At 42.3% G+C, this 22,281-nt stretch overlaps 1 protein-coding gene across 3 annotated transcripts in view; it reads left to right on the forward strand.

Annotated features, from left to right (window-relative positions):
• Window positions 1-402: 402 nt before the first annotated feature.
• Window positions 403-22,281, forward strand: part of LOC133380845 (gamma-aminobutyric acid type B receptor subunit 1-like) — a 54,193-nt gene continuing 32,314 nt past the window's right edge. The window contains exons 1-2 of one of the 3 annotated variants that reach the window (XM_061618971.1): window positions 403-552; window positions 21,212-21,290. In XM_061618971.1, the coding sequence (XP_061474955.1) occupies window positions 21,212-21,290 (79 nt within the window). In that variant the 5' untranslated portion in view covers window positions 403-552. Of the gene's footprint in view, window positions 553-13,764; window positions 13,846-14,064; window positions 14,215-21,211; window positions 21,291-22,281 lie in introns of those variants that run through there. The other 2 variants (XM_061618969.1, XM_061618968.1) reach the window with 2 other exon arrangements.

The raw sequence follows: 22,281 nt of genomic DNA on the forward strand, positions 1-22,281 counted from the left end.
TGTGTCTCTCTTTCTGAGAGAGCACTCAAAGCACTTTTAAAAGCACATGACTTCCCCCAAAGAATCCTGGGAACTGTAGCTCTGTGAGGGGTAAACTACAGTTCCCAGGATCATTTGGAGGAAGTCTGTGTGCTTTAAATGTATGGTGTGTATGCAGCCCAAACAAGTGGGAACTGCAACAAAATGTTGCAGAGTGGAATGTTCCTGTTTAGTGTTCCAGTAAGTCAGCCATGCCTTATTTTAGGATGCTCCGTTCCATTCCCCACCTTCCCTGCTTTCCATTTCTTCCTTCAGTCAGCATTCTGACTGAGGTAGAATAACATGATGACATCACTTACCTAATTTATGTAATTTACCGAATTTATTATGTAAGTTACGTAATTTCGCCACAGCGGAGAGTGAAACGAGTAACATCATTTTTGGTGGAAGACAAACTGCAGAGGATAGGAAACAGTGCTGCATGCAGGGAATGCAAGGCGGAACAGAAGAAGGTACCTTCTAGCTGTTGGCACACCATTTAAAGGTTATGGAATCCACCCAGGAAGACATTAGGTCAGTAACCACAGTTTTAGAAGCTTCGTAGTATAAATGTCTGCCTCAGTGAGGTAATGGCTTGATGTTTTAGAGACAGAGAAGCTTGCCCAGATATTCTCTAGCATGCACTTATGAGGGTTGTTTTTTTAAAGTCAAGTCCCGAGTCCCCAAAGTGACATCCATGGGCACCGTGGCACCCCCAGACACTCCCCTTGCCACCCATCCGAGCTCCCTGCCACACCTGAGGTTATTTGTACAACTATTTTGGAGACCCTCCCTCCCCTTTTCCCTTTGATAGTGGCTGGGCTGGCTGGAGAGAGAAGAGGAGGCTTCCAGCTGCTTCGCTCTCTGTGTTTCCAAACCTCAGAATGCTCCTGAGTTGCACGTGGGCTTAGAGGCATTCTTCATAGGACAGGAAGGAAAGAGGGTGGGGAAGCTGGAGGCCAATGCTCTCCCCAAAGCTCATCAGCCCCTTTGTGGTAAGTTTGGGAGATAAGGGAGGGGGGGTTCCAGGATATTTGGTTTTCGGGGGTGCCTTGCCTGCTTTGGTTTGTCTGTATTTTGTATTATTATTTTTTTGGTTTGCTGCATTATTTTATTTTTTTTAATGTTTGGGTGGGGTTCTGCCTGCATTATTGTTGGGGGGGTTGGTTGTTTGGGGGTGTTTTGCAGGCATTTGTTTTTGTGGTTGGTGGGGAGGGTGTTTTCCCTGCCCAGTGTTTTTTGGGGGGGGGGTTTGTCGGTGAGGGTATTTTGCCTGCATTTTGTTTTGGGGGTTTTGCTTGCATATTGTGGGGGTGGAGATAGTGGGGATATTTCACTAGCTTGTTTTTTGTTTGGTTGTGTTTGTGTGTGTTGCCTGAATTTTTACTATTTTTGGAGGGGGTCCTGATTTGGGGGGGGTTGCCTGTTTGTTTTGCCTGTATTTTGTTTTGGTTTGGGTGTGTTTGAGCATCTGGTCTATGAAATTGACATTTTGTGACAGTTTCGTAGGTTTCCAAATGTGGCCCCAGCCCATAACACTTGTTGACCCCTAGCCTAGCCACTTCCTTTTGAGCCATAGTACAACAGCCTCTGTCTTTCAGATACACCAGAGAGAGAGAGAACATGTGTGTATTTGCTGCCCTCTGCTGTTGTTATAGAGTCCAAGGTCCAAGGAATGGAATTTCTCAAGATGGAAGAGGTGTGACCGCTCAAGCTCTTTCCCCAGGGCTGGCCTAAGAGATTTTGCTGTGTGAGGTGGTGCGACATATGCTCCCCCCTCCCTTTCCAAGCCAACATGAAGGGCCAGTCAAGTTATTTTGGACCCTGAGGCAGAAAATCTGAAAAGCACCTCTTCCTGTCATTGGCAGCAAAAATATAAGTCATAAATTAAATAACTAGGAATTTGCTGCCATTTCATGAAACTAAGGGCTCCTCCAGAGTGGTGCTTTTTTGCCAATGTGTTCTGCATCAATATCATCATCATTATTGATATCAACATCTAAGAGGGTATGTAGGGAAGGAAGTGGTCTTTCAGATATTTGGGGCCTAAGTCCCAAGTCATTAAGTCACGTGACTAGAGGGATGTGCTTTAGGGCAGCTCATCTATGTACTATTCTGTTTGTGTGTGTGACAGTTCCTATTGAAGACTAATTGTCTACCACCTATTGGCACAAGCCAAGGACATCTCTCATGGGGCTAATATCCCACATGGTACACCCAAGGCTTTTAAAAACTTTATGATTGTATGACCAGTTCTGTGCATTACCCATAAAGGGGCAAAACAGGCAAGCACTGACGGGTGCCTCCTAAAACATTGTGAATTGTGACATTGAGATGCAAAACACTGCAGGAAAAAGGATGGATGTCTTTTTCAGACAAGGTCTTCAACTCTGAGTTTCTTTCCTGGACATTTTTTCTTCTTAATAATGTTATTTGTTATTTAGTTTAATTTTTGTAAATTGTATTGCTTTCTTTGATGTATTTTATACTTGTGTTTATTTTTCTTTGTAAGCCGCCTTGAGGGCCTTTGGCCAAAAGGCGGGGTATAAATAATAATAATAATAATAATAATAATAATAATAATAATAATAATAATGTGAACACCTTGAATTGGGTTCGGAAACCAACCAGGAACATAGACAGCTGTTTTAGAATATGCCATTGATGCAATAAGAGTGCATTAGCAGTGGATTTATCCTGGACCATCCATCCATCATTCCACTTTATTCGTTGTTCTGTGATGTTTCTCCATTGTTGTACTGCATTATTGCCATCTGGAGGGGCACTCATGTTATAGGGCAACATATGCAGGACAACACCCACCTACTTCTGGAACATTTAAGGTATAAAAAGTTACAGAATGTTAGCAGGAAGGTACAGGACACGCACTGATTGGAAATGAAGCAGTGTGTCCACCACAAAACATTGCAGACACAAACAGTATTGGAAGTGGAATTGCCTAGAACTGTCCTGATGCCATCACGAGCACAAATTATTATCAACCCCTGGTGGGGTCTCTTCCTCAGCTGGCTGCTTGCCTGTCTTTGCCTTCAATTGCCTTCAAAGTCACTCTCTGAATTTGGCAACACACTGTCTTATAATGAGACAACATGCTGGATTCCAGATATTATATATAGCAAAGATGTGGAAATTGCAGGCTTCTGGATATTCTTGGACTCCATCTCCCATCATCCCTGACCTCTGGCCATGCTGGCTGGGAGTGATGGGAGTTGGAGTCCAATAACATCAGGTGGGTCACAGATTCCCCATCTTTTATATAGAGCATCATTAATCCACTCTGCTAGTTGGTACTAGATGAGGAACTGGGACACAGCCTCTCCTTCTCCCTGGAACACAACTGAAAATTATTTTCTGCCTGATGTATGCTATATTTTATTGTTGTATTTATTATGTACTTCGTTTTTAAAATCTGTTGATTTTATGTTTATTTTGATCACTATGCAGTCATGACAGTGGCTGTATACTATAGCTGGCATGGATTTTTTGCATTCCGCAATGTTAAATTGAAAATACCTCCATGCCATTCTGCCGCTTCCCATAAGCTCATTTCAAAACAAAACCTTACAAGACTTATAGTCCTGAACTCAGAAACGCTTGCTTAACAACTCTCTAAGTTTTTATGGCGATACACAAAACAGTCAGAGAGAATCTAGAGTTCAAAGTCTAAAACAAGAGGGGGGAAATTGAGACCCCCTGTTGGACTTTTTTCTGTCAGTGGTCTCATAATTTGTTGAAATTCATTAAAAATCAGTCGTGTTCACCGAGTACCTGTAATCCTATTACTGATCTTGTCCCATACTCTGACCTTCATCTTCTGCAGTTTAAAAGTGAAAAAATGCATGGTTGATTTTTAATTAATTTAAGAAGTGTACCATTGAAGTCTATTACAATGTTGTGCATACTCAGTAAGAACCAACTGTCTGTGTTCTAAAAGCCAGGCTCAACAGCTGTTTGGCTTGGCTAAACAGGGGGCCACACCCATGCCAGACCTTTATTTCACTTTAGATAGTCATGGCTTACCCCAAAGAATCCTGGGAAGTGTAGTTTGTAAAAAGTGTTGAGAATTGTTAGGAGACTTCTATTCCCCTGGCAGAGCTCTAGTGGCCAGAGTGGTTTAACAATCAGCCTCTCTTCTGAAGATTGTAGCTCTGTGTTAAGAATACTTTGCAATTTTAGTGACGTTTCCTATAGTAAATTGTTTTCTTTTGCTTCTGCTTCTGTGAATATGTGAAGTACAGCAACATTTTGCATAATTTACACTAAAAAGGCTCCAAAAACAATTGTAGAATAATGGCACTGACTATTCTGCAGAATAGTCTCCAATGGACATGAGGAGTGTCTCAGTTTGCACAAGATAAAAGAGTGGGAGGTGAAATATATTCTAGCAAATTTCTAGGTGTGTTCTATGTTTTTAATTGACTATGCCCATCTTTCCTTAAGTGGAGTGGTTTAAGCATAGCAGGCTGAAAACATGCATCTTGGGCAAGCCAAGTTTGCTTTTTTCCAACAGCTAGATTCATTGCCTAAGTAGCAACAGATTGTAATCAGTCTGATTTTACATCAGACTGCAGTTTCAGATTCAACTATTAATGCACCCAAAATAGAAGTAGAACATAACCTCCAGTTTGAAACACAAAAGTCTGTCTTCACCATCATATGACATCAACCAATAAAAAGGCTTTGAAATTAATAAAAATAAATTTGACACAGATTTCTAGGATGAATAATGAGAGAAATATATTTTTCTAGGTTAGATTTTCTGTAGAAACAATAGTAACACAGGAAAGAAGCAAAGTAAGAAGAACACCAACAAACATACAAAAATGTAATTCTCCATCTTTGGAGATGGCAGGTGTTGCCACCACTCCCCATATGCTCAGAGGCACATGTTACCAAATTCTTCCAAGCTACACAGGTGAAAGACCAACCCAAATTGTGTATGCATTTTTACAAATGTGTAGGGCAATACAATATCTCAGAGAGGAGGTCAGGTCTCCTGTTCCCCTGGTGCATTCACTATGGCTGCCCAATTTCCCTGCTTTTTAAGGTTTGATAGAAATATCTGTTGGCTATAGATATGTTCTTAAACTGCAAGGGCTTTCTTTGCCTGTTAGTGAATTTATTATGTCTCTCATTTTAAAGCCTGTTTTTATTGTTATTTTCAATGAATATCTTATACCATTTCATGAAAAGCTCTTAGACATGTTTAATGTAAATCTTGCTAAATAAATAAACAAATCTACTTGTTCTTGGATTCAGGGTATATTGGTAAACTAACTGTAACAGGGTTTCTTTTTTTAACTAAACAATGTTTGATCTCATAGTGGGTCTAATTGTACTTACTATAGAAGAGTTGAAGATGTTTTCATTCAAAATGGCATCCTTTAGTAGTTTAATGTGTTTTCATTAGAGCAGTGCACAAAAGGCCTATTGAAATTCTTCATGCTATTTGTGACAGAGAAATTGGAGGGACCACTTCAATTAGTTCTTCCATGGGGAAAAGAAAATTGGAGATGAGGAGGCAGCCTGCTTTGGACAGGGTTGCACTCCCCTGGAAGGAGCAGGTCTGCAACTTATGGATCCAACATTGTCACTGGAGGCTCAGGTGGCCTCAGTAGCTTGGAGTGCCTTTTTCTAGCTCCTGCTGGTTTGCCAGCTGTGGCCCCTTTTGGACAGAGATGACCTGGCCACAGTAGTCCATGCTCTGATAACTTCCAAGTTGAATTATTGCAGTGTGCTGTACATGGGGCAGCCTTTGAAGATGATGTGGAAACTTCAACTGGTCCAAAATGCAGGGACCAGATTATTGGCTGGAGTTCCATTTAGATCTCATATAACCCCTGTTTTAAAACAGCTGCATTGGTTGCCAGTTTGTTTCCAGGTTGAAGTTAGGGTGCTCACACTAGTGTTTAAAGTCCTAAATGACTTAGGTCCCAAATATCTGAAAGACCGCCTCCTTCCCTACAGACCCTCTTGGGTGTTAAGATCAACAGAGGGGCCCTCTTAGTATTTCCACCACCCTCAGAAGCTCGGGATGGTGGGGGCCCAGAAGACGGAATTCTTTTTGGGGGTCCCTAAGTTGCAGAATTCCCTTCCCACAGCAGTGTGTCTTGCATCTTCACCATACACTTTTTGATGAATGTTGAAGACACACCTCTTTAAACCCTGGCTTTTGATACGTCAGATGTAAATTTTTAGGACCCACCCTATTTTTTGTGATGTGATTTTAAGTTGTTCTTAATTGTTTTTAATGATGTATTTTAAATTGTTGTAACCCATCTTGGAACCTTAGTAGGGTTGCAAACTCTCTGGTTTTCACCCATAGACTCCAGTTTTTGGAGGTCCCCTCTGGGTCTTCAGGTGAGCCCCAATCTCCAGACTCTTTGCTTTTATTCCTTTTTTAAAAATTCAGTTTCTAGGTGGTCTAGTTCAAGAGATATACACCAAAGTGTCAACCACCCCATCACCACAACTTCTGTTAGTACTGGCTGCTCTAATCCCCACACTTGCAGGTTTTTAGCCAATAAGTGAAGTAAGAGTTGTAATTGACAAGGGATTTACTGACCTCCAGGCAACAGCCATGAAACTCACTGGGTAACCTTGGGCCTGTCACTGCCTCTCAGCCTCATGAAAACCCTATTCATAAGGTCGCCATAAGTCGGAATCAACTTGAAGGCTGTACATTTACATTTAAGCAATAGCTATTGCAAGTTCTGAAAATAGTTTCCTTTTCCTGCCTGTCTGCACATCAGGAATTCAGTAAATTTATAGCTTTCAACAGCATAAAGAGTATTTTCTCTGTGCAGGAGATCTGAATACATTGGGACTTGCTTCTGAGTAAACATGCATAGGATTGCACTAGAACAGAAGATCATAGCAAGAAACAATGCACTGTAAACAATTTCAGTTGAGATTATAATAAAAGTGTACATGCAGTTTTTTTAATTACTTGCAAAACTAGCATATTACACATTTTATCTTTCAAATAATTTTAGAACAGAAATATTAAAAAGTGTACATGCTGCAGCTTATGATGCCATTACAGTGTTACACAAGTTTAAATTTTCCTGGGCTGTTGAGGAGGGCAGTTTGTCTTATTCATAACTGGTTTTGACAACTTTCCCAATATGAAACTTTAATCCTATTCTCACTTTTCTGGGAGTAAAGCTGCATGCTAATTTGACATACCTGGGAGTAAACCTCATTGAATTCAGTAGGACTTACTGAATTAATCAAAAGTAGACATGGTTAGGATTGTAATGTAAATCAGTGGGACTTATGAGTAAACACAGCAAATAATTGTGTTGTAAATCTTTCTCTCCCCCTCCAATCCTTTTTTTAAAGCAATTAGGCAGGGCTTACTTAGTGCCAGTGCTTTTATTTGGTTGGAAACTAATATGGTTTTTTTTTAAAAAAAAATGTTCTGCAATAACCAGCTGGTTTTGACAATAAACTATTATATGGGGTGTATGTATTTTTACATCTCCAGTGTGTGTGTATATTAAATATTTCCAATAACCCTGTGAGGTAGGGTTGGAAATGAAAGCAGCTCACAATAATCCATTTAAAATCCAATAACCATAAAACAAGTATAAAACATGATTCTGAATTTTGGGTTGGGTGAGTGAAGTCACTTATCACTGAATTGCAGTCCTGTGCACACTTCCCTGTTTGAGTAAGCCCCACTGAATACATTGGGACTTGCTTCTGTGTAAACATGCGTAAGATTGCACTATAAATATCTTTACAGGTAAATAATAAACATCTTTGACATTCATGCTTATATAAATATTTCTTCATATTATGTCTCAATGCATATTTGATTTCACACTATGGTTGTACATTATTATTTCCTTTACTTTTTAAGTGTGCCCTTCTTCCTTGGGGCAGTCATGGTCCCCTCTGTTGTTTTCACCCTGAGGGGTAGATTAGGCTGAGAGATGGAGAGTACCCCATGGTCACCATGTAAACTTTGTAGGTGATGTCCATTTTAAAAATTAATTAAAATGATTTGTATGCAGGCAAAGTTTATGAAGTAATGCAGATCCACATAATACATTTAAAGCACATCCAACTTGCATTTAAAGTGCATGACTTCCCCCAAAGAATCCTGGGAAGTGTAGTTTCCCCCTCACAATAATAGTTCCCACTACCCTTAACAAACTACAGTTCCCATGATTCTGTAGTGGGATTCATGTTTGTCAAACATATGTTGAATGTGCTTTAAATGAATGATGTGGATCTGCCCTAGGTACACTGTGCATTCATTAGTGAATTGAAAAGAACAATGTTAAAAATACTTTTTTAAACAGGGGAAGGGCTGTAGCTTAGTGGTAGGGTACATGCTTTGCATGCAAAGGCCCAAAATTCAATTCCTGGAAAAGACTATTGCCTGGAATCCTGGACAGCCAATACTAGTCCATGTTACCAGTAGAAAGCTAGATAGTACCAAATGGCCTGAGTCGGTATAAGGCAGATTCCTCTGTTCCTAAAAGAGGAAAGAGACTCTGAAATTCATTTATGTATTTTACTTACAATATTTATATAGTGCTTTATTGTAAAAAACCTCAAAGCGGTTTACAGAAGGAATTAAAACAATAAAAGTATTGGCAAAAACAGTTAAAGACAGGTATTTAAAAACATTCAAAATAATAAAACCAACAATGAGTTAATAACAGATAAAAAGCAAAATAGCTGCTACATGACTGGGTAGGCTTGTCTAAGCAAAAAATTATTTTAGCAGGTCCTGAAAAAGATACGATGAAAGTGCCTGCCTAATGTTAATAGGCAGGGAGTTCCAAAGTGTAGGTGCTGCCACACTAAAGGATCCATTTCTTACCAGAGCACAAGTACTATGTGGCACCCATAACATGGAAAGCACACCTTGAACTTGGCCTGGTAGCAAATCGGCAACCACTGCAGATTTCAGAGCAGAGGTATTATGTGCTGTCAGGGTCTCACTCAGGTCAGCAATGTGCCATAGCATTCTGCACTAACTGCAGCCCCCAGGTCAGGTTGTGCTCTATGGGGATTTCTGTGACTTTTGCTGATTGGCTGCCAGGATTCTTTTAGTTTTGGGTTTTGGTTAGGAACCCTGACTGGCTGTAGAATGCTGAGTTTTCTATCTTACTCATAGAATCTTGTTGTGGTTGGTATGATATTGCATTAAGAAAATCATCACTGTCTTTTGTTTTTCTTTTTCTGTCCGTTAACTCGGACAGATGGGCGACTAATAAATAAAATTTTATTATTTATTTATATTATTTGCATTTCATTTAGCTCTGACCTCACAGCCTTACATCCATAGAAGCAGCTACAGTGGTTCCATGTGCTCAGCTCAACCCCCTTAAACCCACTGATGATGCACCTTGTTAGTTGCATGATTGTTTGCTTCTTGCCCAATAGTGGTAAAACATAATTTCACATACTGGAAAGTGTGGCTGCAATTGCTGTTGTTCTCAAGCTGCTGCCTATGAAAGTAGACCAAACCATGTGCTTTTTCTCTCTGTCAGTTGTTACTCATTGGAATTGGATTGGCTGTCAAAGTGAGTTTAAAGCAGCCCACAGGGTAGGCCAGAAAGAATAGAGAATCTTCTTAACTCTTACTCATTTCACAAACCTCTCTCTGCAGTGAAGGGTCAAGTCTGTAAAGACATTTGGAGCAGCCACATTAAAAGGCAGGGGAAGGGCATTCCAGGCAGGGAGTTGCCAACTCTGCTTTGATATGGATATCTTTGCAGAGGATCCCTAGTTAAACCTTACTAACAGCAGAATCTTAAACATATCTACTCAGAAGTCCTATTGAGTTCTATGGGGCTTAGTCCCTTAGTGTGTTCTCTTCTTCCTACAAAGGCCTTCTGGTGACTGGCTTGGCCTGAGTGCACTTAAACCCTTCTTGTCAGAAGGAAGTAGGCTAGATTAAATGTTCCCTACCCAGTCTCTCTAAGCAGGTGAGAAGGAATGATCCCATCACTTCAGCTAGAGCTGGGAACACCCTCATTTAGCTAAGATTTCTATTCCAAACAGAGAATTTTTAAGTTTGAATGGTATGCTCCAAGCAACTGTGGTTGATGCTTAACATATCATGCTTAATGACATCACTAGGGCCTGCCCCATGACATCACTAGGGCCTGCCCCATGACATCACTAGGGCCTGCCCCATGACATCACTAGGGCCCACCCCATGATATTACTAGGGCCCGCTCCTTAAATCTCAGGGTTTGGGATGCTTCTGACCTGGCAACCCTAAACCTTACAATGAAGGAAGGGTAATAAATTAATATCATCATCATCATCATCTTTTGGGATTGGAGCTCTCCATTGGCGGCAGCAGTAGCACAGTTTTTTTCTTGTTGGGGGGGCAGGTTGCTGCCACTACAATTGACAACAGCAACAGCATTTGCATAGGCAGCCTGGATACCATTTGGCATCCTCACAATGTCTTGGATCCGGCAGCATTCCAGGGCAATGTATGTGTGTGTGTGTAGGGTCTCTGTGTGTGAAAATGGCGTCTCTCTACAAAAAAAATGGAGGAGAACATTCAGAGAAAATTCTGCAAAGTGACCTTCTTTTCCTAGGTGGGAGTGGAAACATCTCAGAAGTTTTACCAGAAACAATGTGTTCTGAAGAATTTCAGCTCAGGTCTAGTTTACATCCAAATATGAGCTAGAATAATATATACTTAGTTAAATAGGTTCTCTGTGAACTAACTTGCACTGGCTTGCTTCCAGTGAATGCCATCTTTGATAAGATCTCAAATACAGGCATACCCCGCTTAACGTCGCTTCACTTAATGTCACCTTGCTATAACGTACATGCTCCATACGCCACCATACCCTGCTTAACGTACGCGTGCTTCGCAATTACGGACACTTAATGGCATGACGCCGCTGCCATCTAGTGGCGATTGCAGTGCAGTACATGCATAGACTATTGATTCACTTTACATTTTCACTTTACATACACGCTACGGTCCCATTGCGTATGTTAAAGTGGGGTATGCCTGTAAGCTTGACTGGCTGGCTTGGGACATATTGCTGTCTGAAGCAAATAACAAGGTGGTGCCTCCCCCACCCCATTCCCATGGATGGAAGCCAACCAGACTGCCAGTTGAATCGTTCTTCAATACCAATGAAGGGGGCATCCTCCACAGCACCTTAGGCAACAGGCTGGTTTAGGTGGTTCAGAGTGCAGACCGCCGGTGAGATAATTTATTTTGTGCAGTGAAGGAAAAAACACTCACAGTTGCCCCTTGGTTGCCTCAACAATAAGGTCAGTGCAAAAACCAAAGCAATCCCCCCATTGCACCCAACCCATGGATTTCACAACGTGCTCTCTCCCCTTTGATAATTTTCAAATGCACTTTTGTCCTGATTTACTGATGGAGAATGGTCAGCGAGGAAAGCATGGGGGATACTTTTGCCATGACACTAGCAATTTGCAGTAATAGCTAGAGAGTGTCAGACTAGAACTGGAGAGACCCGAATTCAAATTCCTATGAAGCTCATTCACTGCCTGACCTTGTGCTAGCCACCATCTCAGCATATCTTACCTTACAGAATTGTTATAAGGATAAAATTGGGTGTGTGTGGGGGAGTCATCTATGCTGCCTTGGACTCCTTGGAGGAATCGTGAGATAATAACGTAATAAATAAATCCTCTGCCTGTGTCTGTTCAAGGTCTTGGGCAAGAGTCTTTCTCAGCACTGGAATTCTTTCAGCCAGAAAATGAACATGGGATCTTTTTGCATGTGAAGATGGGACCTACCACTGAGCTGGGGCTCCTCCTCACGCTTCAAACCTCAGACTTTGGAGAACAAAGTTGAAATCTGTTGTGTGGCATTCAGAGTGCTGCAAATAAATTTCTGCAGAGGGCACTGCTAAACAAAAAGCAGAATGGGTGGGGTGGCCAAGATGGCAGTGTTGGGTATCAGAAGCTGGTTTGAGCTCCCTCTTGCAGGCTCGACTCTCTCCATTGCAGGCTTCTCGTTATGAGATAGTTGAAGCTGTGCTATGTAGAAACAGCAGCAGGATTCCCAGGCTTGAATCTGTGACTTTTCTTCTCTTTTTGCAAAGTGTGCTGTGCCTTGCAGATCGGCCAGTTAGTAGGGTTGCCAGGTTCAAAGCCTGAGACTGATCCTGTATCTTTAGGAGAAGAGAATGCCAGCCAAGTGCAGGTGTTCTTGCAACACGGTAATGGGAAAAACCACAAGGTGGAATTCTCCCTTTCCCCTGCACAATTTTTAAAGATACAGAAGACCTCTTGGTTGCCAGGCCCAGCCTCCAAGAGGTCTTTTGTATCTTTAAAAGTTGTGCAGGGAGGAGGGAGAATTCCACCTTGTGGTTTTTCCCATTACAGGGTTGCCAGAACACTTGCCCTTGGCTGACTTTCTCTTCTCCTAAAGATACAGGATCAGTCTCAGGCCATGGACCTGGCAACCCTACCAGTTAGCCATTCTGACATTGAAAGCCTGGACCTCGTGCCGGGGTGAAGCTGAAAGCTATCTTTATTTTCCCTCTCCCCTTCTCCCTGCCTAGTGCCACCTAGTGGCCTGGGTATTTGTCTGCTTATATTTATTTTCAGCCTTTGACCATCTCCACTCAATAACATAAGAATTCCCTGGACAGCCTACAATACCGTTGATACCACACATGGGATTTTTAAAATACTTATTTTGGTTGGATTGTGCCCTGAATTAATTTTGTATTAATACTATATATATATTACTATGTGTCCAGGACTTTATGCCCTCTGTGACAATAGTGAACTACAGTGCTCAAATTCTACAGCAAGAAAATCTGAATTCTGCTCTTGCTGCTGCATTCCAGATGAATATGGTTAAGGCTGCAAAATCTTACACACGCTTACCTGGGAGGAGTGGAAGCTCCACTCAGTGGCAGCTGGTGGCTCCATGTCAGTGGAACAGTGGAATCCACTCCTGGATTTAGTCCAAACTTTCAAGGAGCTGTCCAAGGTGCTTCCAGAGACAAGCCAAAGTGCTGGAAAAAACAGATGTTTAAAAAACAAAAAAATTAGCCTTTGTCCTAGCAGTCCTACTCAATGACCACAGGAGGGTAGCAGAAGCAAGGAATAAGGAAATCAGCTTTTAACAGGAACTTCCACTAGGAAGCAGTAATGCTCTTCTCCTTCCTCTCTCCACTTCCATGTGCTGTCATCCTTTTAAATGTCCAGACTGTGTTCTATAATAAATTATGTATCTGCATCATGCTTGTTTCCAGTAACGGCTGGTGGCTCCATTTCACTGGGGGGTGGAATCCGCTCCAGATTTTAGTCCGAACTTCCAAGGAGCTGCCCAAGGTGCTTCAGCCTACCAATTCCAGGATTTGTTGGGAGAAGCCGTGACTGTTAAAGTGTTATAAGAGTGCTTTAAATGTATGAGGTGTGGATGTTATCTCAGTTATTTAGTTATTTTCACTATTTATATGCTGCCTTTCAGGGCAACACTGTGCCACAAAGCAGCTCACATGAAACAATGAAAGATGTAAATCTACTACTAAACACATTTCAATTAACAAAATTAAAAACAGCAATTTAAAAATTATATACAGTCCAGCAATTCAGATAAAACAGATTAAAAACAAAATACAGCAGAAGTTTAACTCATTAAATATCCAGCCCAGCACCTTAGTTAAAAGCAGACTGAAACAACAAAGGTGTTTAAGGCCCATGGAGAAGCCAACAAAAATGGTGCCAGGCACATATCCCTTGGGAGGGAGTTCCTCAGATGTGGGACCACCACTGAAAAGACCCTGTCTGTCTCTAGTGCCTGCTAATCTGATATTGAAGGTGGGTCTGTAAGGAGGGCCTCTGAGGCCAGTCTTAAGGCTGGGCACATGCATATGGGTGGAGGCAGTCCTTCAAACAACCCAGCCCAAACTGCTTAGGATAGGGTTAAGGATCTTCAAGCCCAGGGAGGGCAAATGTGTCCCTTTAAGCCTTTCTCTCTGGTCCTCATGTCTCTTCCTAGGCCACATCCCCTCCTTGGCCACACCCCATCTCCCCAGAACACATGCCTCACCAGCCCTGCTTTGCACCTTTCTTGAGGGTTTTGCTTGCATGCAATGTGACCTTGAACTCTGATCATGCCCGTGGCTTGCCTGGATGGAGGATAGAGGGGTGTGTGAGTGTGTGTAGAAACAAGCCTATTGTGCAAAGGTAAGCATTCACATTTGTTGCTCTGTCCACTTTGGCCTTTGGCCCTGCCAGGGGTGTAGCAACAGAGGGGCAAATGAGAGCATTGCTCCACCAAATGATAATTTTCCTCTCCCAAATGAAATTTTCCTTCAGTCCCCAAATTTCTAGCATTACAGTAGCTTAAAACTTCAGTTGAGCTTTCAGAAATACAGTTTAGGCATCCACAGAGAGGGGCAGGGCAAAGTTTCCAAGGGAATGCGAACCCGGTAAATATAAGACTTAAAAGTGTGAACAAAGTGAACACAAGTCTTGATGGATGGGGAGGGAATTGGCAAACCTAAGGGTTTGCAATTGGAGGAAGAAAAGGCGGGAAGGACTGTATTGTTATGTACTGCAGAGCATCTCCTCCTCCTCTGTAATGCTCAGCCAGCCTCTGTAGGTGGTGGGTGTTATTAGTGCATTTGGTGGGTATGCCTGGGCTTTTGGGCCTAGACTGGGCAGCCGCCTAGCCTAGTCTAGGGCAAGACTTACCACAGGCAATGGGGACCTGGAATAGTGTGTGTGTGTGTGTGTGTGTGTGTGTTTGCGTCTGGGGTGCATTCCTTCCTTAGTTTGTTAAAAAACGTTGAAAAATAAGGATGTACCTTATTATTTAATAATGCAAACTTATATACTACCAAAATACGGTGTGTGAGATTTCCTGATAGAGCCATCAGAAGCAGTGTTAGCTGGCTGGCCCAGCGCCTTTCTGTAGAACACAGATTGTGTGCTTGTACACTGTAGTTCAGAGAGATGGATAGTTCCCATGTGACATGCTGTCAAGCATTTCCTTATGAAAAGTGATGTTTATAGGTATTAATTTAATTTTTAAAATGAAACTTCTCTTAATTGCTTTCCTTGCATGGCAAAGGAGACCAGGGTAGTTCTGAGAAGCAGCTGCCTCAGGAGAACTGAACTCACAGTTCACAAGCTTACTAAAACATTGTATCTGTACAATGAAGCCTTTCCATGCACGTGCACTTTATATGCTTCAGGACTCACCTCTGGTGCATCTACAGCTGTGCGTGAAAATTCATTCTCAACTTTGACACTTGTGTCGACACGATACAGATGTTCAATTGTTCATCAGAGAAAAACAAACTTCATAGAATCAGAATAGTAGAGTTGAAAAGATCCTATAAGGCCATCAGGTCCAACTCCCTGCTCAATGCAGGAATCCAACTTAAAGCAAACCTGACAGTGGCTGTCCAGCTGTTTCCGGAATGCCTCCAGTGCTGGAGAGCCTGCCACCTCCCTAAGTAAGTTGTTCCATTGTCATACTGCTTTAACAATTAGGAAGCTTTCCTGATGTTTAGTCGAAATCTGGCTTCATGTAACATGAACCCATTATTCCATGTCCTACACTCTGGGATGATCAAGAAGAGATCCTGGTCCTCCTCTGTGTGACCACCTTTCAAGTACTTGAAGAGAGCTGTCATTTCTCCCCCTCCGTCTTCTCTTCTCAAGGCTAAACATGCCCAGTTCTTTCAGTCTCTCCTCATAGGGCTTTGTTTCTAGTCCCCTGATCATCTTCATTGCCCTCCTTTGAACCTGTTCCAGTTTGTCTGCATCCTTCTTAAAATATGGTGTCCAGAACTGGATGCAGTACTCAAGATGAGGCCTAACCAGTGCTGAATAGAGGGGGACTACTATTTCACACAATTTGGAAACTGTTCTGTTAAAGCATCCTAAAATAGCATTTGCCTTTTTTGCAGCCACACTTCACTTTTGGCTCATATTCAGCATGTGATCAACAACAATTTTAAGATCCTTCTCGCATGTAGTGTTGCTGAGCCAAGTATCTTAGCCTTTGCTTTCTTTTCCCCTATGTCTAGAACTTTGAACTGATCCCTGTTAAATGTTAATCCGTTGTTTTCATCTGAATGCTGTAGCCTATCAAGATCACTTTGAATTCTGTTTCTGTCCTCCAGAGTATTAGCTATCCCTCCCAATTTTGTATCATCTGCAAATCTGGTAAGCATTCCCTGCTCTTCCTCATCCAAGTCATTAATAAAAATGTTGAAGAGCACTGGGCCCAGGCCTGAGCCCTGCAGTACCCAGCTCATTACTGCCCTCTAGTTTGAGAAGGAACCATTGATTACTCTTTGAGTATGATTCTGTGGTTCCACTATGGTTCCACCTGATAGTTGTTCCATCCAGCCCACATTTAGCCAGCTTGCTAATCAGAATATAGCTGACTGATCTGTAGTTCCCAGGTTCCTCCCTTTTGCCCTTTTTGAACATAGCGACAACATTAGCCCTCCACCAGTTATCCAGCACTTAATCCATCCTAAGATTTTGAGTGGTTCCAAGACTTCTTCAGCCAGTGACTTCAATACTCTTAGATGCAGTTCATTGGGCCCTGCAGATTTGAACTTGTTCAAAGTGATTAGGGAATTCCTTGACTGTTCGTCTATCAAAGAATGATTTGCACAAACTGCAATCCTGCCCCTTCAACTTCACATTTCCCAGAGGGTCATAGACCCTCTTTTGGGAGAAGACTGAGCCAAAGTAGGAATTGAGCACTTCTGCCTTTTCTTTGTCATCGTTTTGCCATCCTCATTGAGTAGCTGTGCCACCATTTCTTTTCTCCATCTTTTGCAATGGATGTACCTGAAGAAAGCTTTTTTGTTGCTTTTGGCATCTCTCGTTAACCTTAGCTCATTCTCAGCTTTAGCCTTCCTGACGCCATCCCTACAATTCCGTGCTACCTGTCTGTACTCTTCCTCTGTGGTCTGGTCTTCCTTCTGCTTTCTGTATGTGTCCTTTTTTGTTTTCAGGTCATCTTTAAGCTTTTTGTGAAGCCACATTGGCCTCTGCTGTCTTCAGGCAGCAAACTTAGTAATCTTGCCTTTTGAAAGACACATATTTGAAGGAACGTCAAGTAAACAGTTCTTTTGCACAGAAATCATGTCACATTAGACTGTATTAACAGTTCAGATCATTATGGTAGGATGACTTGCACAATATGCATTTACTTCCTAGTCACTGTTATTTAGTTTACATAACTATTTTGCATGTGGAAAATACTGTATTTTAATTTGATTTGTGTTTTTGTAAACTTCACAAATTATAATTTCTAATTAAAATGAATAAATTGGGGTTTATTTTTGTCATTACCTAAGAAAACTATCCCCCCCTGAAACCTCTTTTGTGGTGACTGATGTCCCAATCAAACCCCCATTTTTGTCTCTGCCCACCCAATGAAAATTGTCTCGCTATACTCCTGGACCCTGCCCACCAGTGGCATGTGGGCCCCAGAAGGTTGCTCAGATAGGAATGTGGCCTTTGGCCTGATAAAGGTTCCCCATCCCTTGCTGATGACGTTAAAGGACAATGCCAGCAATTTTTTGTTCTTTTTCTGCTCTGTGGAGCAAATGTGTGTATTAAAGCAGCATCTGCTTCTAGAGGAAAGCAGTTTCTGGGAGGGTATGTTTTTCAGTAGAGAAAAGGCAGGGAGTTACAAATGCCACAGTTTTCTGCTGCAACTTTCTCTCCCCCCCCCAGTACCCCCTCCCCCTGCTTTGTCAGGGTTCAAGGTATGTATTTATCCTTGCCAACACCTGTCTGGAACTCCTCTGGAGGAAAATGGCAGTGTGTGTGTGTTGAAGCAGAAAAGCCACCTGTGGGGAAAGGGTTAAGCACCTGTGTGTGGGGGGAAGGGTTAAGGTTTGTTTGTTTTTTGCTGGACTTCTGCTTCCTTCCCCTTATGATCTAAAGAGAGAGCAAGGGCTATATAGATACGAAGTCTTGGTTGATGAGAACAGTCAGATTGGTAGCATACAACAAAATTAAGGGAAAAATTAATGGTGTAAGATAAGGATGTAGAACCTGTGGCCGTCCAGATATTTGCTGAACTAATTCCCATCAGCCCCAGCTAGCATGTTCAATGGTCAGGGATGATGGGAGTTGTAGTCCAGCAACATCTGGAGGGCTTTAGGTTCCCCAGTCTTGGCATAAGATCTCCTTGGTTTGAATATTTTAAAATTAGTACATAGTTGGTCTCCTTTGTGAAATAAAATGCCTGTTGAGTCTTATACCTTTTGAAAACAAACACAGGTGAAAGCATACATACTTGTCAAAGAAGGATTCATTTCCCTTAGAGCAGCCTTTCCCAACCTTTGGGTCCCCATATGATGTTGGACTACAACTCCAGTCAACCCTAGCCAGCATGGCCAATGGTCAGGAATTATGGAAACTGTAGTCCAGCAACATCTGGAAACCCAAAGGTTGAGATGTAGGATAGGGGACTGCGGTTGAAGGAGGAAACTGATGGGAATTGGAGACCCATCCCTGGGGGTGAAAGTGCCTCTTATTTGCTCAAGGGGCTCTTGGATCTCACCCTACATACCAATGCATGTACAGTAGGGCCCCACTCATATGGTGGGTTACGTTCCAGACCTCCACCTAAAAGTAAAACCCGCCGAAAAGCGGAACTCTGTCAATAAAATGGCACCTGACACCCAAAAAACGCCGGAAAAGCGGAACAAGTGGCATATGAGTGGGGCCCTACTCTAATTGAAAGCTGCCGTATTAGCGGAATGCTGAAAAGCAGGCCACCGAAAAGTGGAGCCCTACTGTATGGGCAATATCTTTGGAAAATTGGACACTGTTTTTAACTGAATATGGATAAAAGAGAAAACTATTTCACAATGATGCTCAGATGGTACATTCCCTGCCCCTCGCCCACATACATATTACATACAGTAAATGGGAACCAGAATTCCAAGGACTGGAAATATTTTAAAAACACACACACACACACACGGGAGATTACTTTCTTTTACAATGGAGATGTACACTAACAAAAAAAAGGCCTAAGGGAAAATAAATAATGGAAATGGAAAATATTATTGGATATTGGATACCTCACAATTATATAGTCTCTCTTTATTAATATACACTAGAGATGGTGTTTATGCTCTAGATCAGCCTTTCCCAACCAGTGTGCCTCCAGAGGTTGTTGGACCACAATTCCCATCTTTCCTGACCATTGGCAATGCTGGCTGAGGCTGATGGGAGTTGTGGTCCAACAACCTCTGGAGGCACACTGGTTGGGAAAGGCTGCTCTAGATGCAAATAACTGATCTAATTTGTGGTAAAAGCTGTCAGGGTTATGTGTATCAGATAGTGGAGACATTTTAAAAATCTAGCTATTAAGAAATGGATAAACAAAGCATGTGATTACTCCTTTAAGGCAAAACCTGATACAAGTAGAAAAAGAGAAGGTGAATCAATGGATTTAATCAGTTGTATGCTGCTGTTATATGCTATGAAGTCAAATGCTATAAAATTAAAATGAAAGGAAATGGACAATATTATTTAAATGATAAATTGAAAAGAAACAATTGCCTCCTCCCAATGTTGCGTTTTGCTAAGCAAAACACATATGTATGCAGTATGTTGTTGAACTATGTGCCATCTATCAAATGGTAAACATTTTTAGAAAGATGGCAAGCTAGAAAATCGGGTTATTGCTGAAATTATTAGCATGCATGTACTTTGTCATTCTATAATCGGATTGTACAAGCACAAAATCCGTATCAGGCATAACATTCGGCATCCAGATAGTTTGCACTTAGCATCGGAGCATAGGAAGCTCTCATACTGAATCAGATCATTGGTCAATTTAGCTCAGTATTGTCTACACTGACTGGCCGTGGCTCTTCAGGCTTTCAGAGAGGAGTCTCTCCCGGTCCTAGCTGGAGATGGTAGGGATTGAACATGGGGTCTTCTACATGCAAAGCAGATGTTCTGCCATTGAGCTATGGCCCTTTCCGCAGGCCCTTAGTGTTGTGGAAATAGAGGCTTGTATACACATAGCCCCATGCTCAATCCCCAACACAATTAATTAAGAAAGTAATCATGCTGGGAAACATCCCTGCCTGCTGCCTTTGAAGAGTTGTGGGGGTAGACAGTAGGTCTGTCTACATTTGAGGGGGGCAGAGGCAAAGTCTCACATTCCACATGATGTTCACTGTCTGCACATTCCATGGCAGCTTCATGTGTTCATAGGCCTGAAAGTGACTGAACTGTAAAATCTCAGTAGGTCTGAGGAAACTTAGCAAGATACCAGAGGCCAGAGGATAAGATTTCAATGCCATGCACAACTCTTGTTTTCTCATCTTCAGATGTCTTTGCCTTATACTGAGCCATATGATTGGCCCTTCCAGTTTAGTAGGGTCTACTCTGATTGGCTGTAGCTGTCCAAGATCCTGAGCTCCCTGCCTGTCAACCACTTGACATGACATATGCCATCCAGTGAAAATGAGGAAAACAGTCTTGCGTGCCAAATTAGCACCCACTCCAGGCCTAATTTGGCCCACAAACCAGGGATTTCCCAGGGATTTCCTTAGATCCTCAACCAAGACTCTTTGCTCTGTTTGCTGCTTGTCAGAAGTGAAGCAAGTGACAACCAGTAAGGGGGCCCTTTTGATTGTGGTGCCCTGTTTATGGAGGCGCTTCTGGAGCCAACATTGTTTTCTTTCAAAGAGCCGTGTGAAACCCCTGTTTACTCGACCAGGTTTTTAAATTTTAAGCATTTTAACATTTTACAGATTGTTTCATCTCATCCACCAAGTTTTATGATGCGTTTTCATTGTTCTGACATTTTCATTGTCTAAACCACTCTGGAACCAGTTTTGGTGAAGAGCGATATAGAAATATTTATTTAAAAATACATAAAAACCATATGCCATGTGGGTCTTCTGGGATTTACAGTTGGAGAATAAAATTATGTAAAATTGGCCTATATGCAAGTATACTTTATTTGCACCATCCATACGGTCGAATGCAGAGTACTTCTTTGCTTTGTGCAAAATATGGTTTACCTTGGCACACAGTTTTTTTTGGGGGGGTAGCACAGAGTTCACACAGCCTATTACACCCACTACTCCTCGAGCAGACAATGAAGCAAAGACAGATATGATTGTATTAGAATATATATTTGTACAGGCAATCACTCTCATCCTGTCCTCAGATGCTGCTTCTCCTAGTGCTGAGCGTGCTGACGATACCGCTACCTGGGGATGGAGCGTTTCACCTGAACATCACAGAAGGTAAGAATCTCTGCTCCCCTGCCCTGGTTCTACACATCTGTCCTTTCCCTAGAGCTGTAATTTTGGTACACTTAATTCACCGTTTGATGCATATGAATTAAGAGCTGAAAGATGGCACTTTCGGTTATAAGACACTTTTTCCAGTTTACATCACACATTGAATGTCTGCTCAAACAAGCAATCTCATTATGTTCTTATGCCTTTGGCATTATTATCATTTCTCCTTATTTATTGAGCACTTCAAATATCAACTAGCCTGCAGCCAAAGGATATTGGCTGGCTAGTCCCAGTTCATGTGTGAAATTGCCTCAGATTCCTTTTCCCTCTGACCTTTTCCGCATGCCTCCTTCATTTTCAGCTAACCAATTTCTCCAAGGATGACTTCCAGTGTGAGGACCTCTGTAGCAAAGTGCTACCCATTAGAGCCTTCCCACCAGTACAGCTTACCCTCAATGGGCTTACCACTGATGGCCGTGAAGCAGGCAGCCGCACTGCCACAATCTGAGATGGGTGCATATGCGCAATTGCCATTTTGGCATTCCCACAATGTCCCAATGTAGCATTGTTCCTGCCTGCCTGCCTGCTGCTTCTCTATAAATATGAAGCAGATGGTAGGGGCAGTAATGGGTGGGAGGGCCCAACTCAAGTGCGGGAACTTCACAACTGCCTGACCATGCTGGGTGGTGCCACCAACCCTACTTCACTCAAATTCCTGCTTCTGTCCATTCTATGTATACCCTGCCCCATAGTTTCCCTCCCCCTCCAGGCCCTCCTCCAAGTTCTCAATCTGCCTCCATCCCACCCCTGGCCAAAGCTATCCCTATCCCTATGTGTGGTTTTATTCCAGCCAAATTTACAACTTTCCCTTCCGTCAGAGAATCTGAGCTGCAAACATCCTAACAGTTTTGTTCTCTTGAGCACCTGGAATGTTCATGAACAGGTCATGCTATCATAGCAGCTCAGCCAGCCATTGTCACAGTCATTCTTCCCC

This window comes from Rhineura floridana, chromosome 3, assembly GCF_030035675.1.
Source record: "Rhineura floridana isolate rRhiFlo1 chromosome 3, rRhiFlo1.hap2, whole genome shotgun sequence".
Classification (NCBI taxonomy): Eukaryota; Metazoa; Chordata; class Lepidosauria; order Squamata; family Rhineuridae; genus Rhineura; species Rhineura floridana.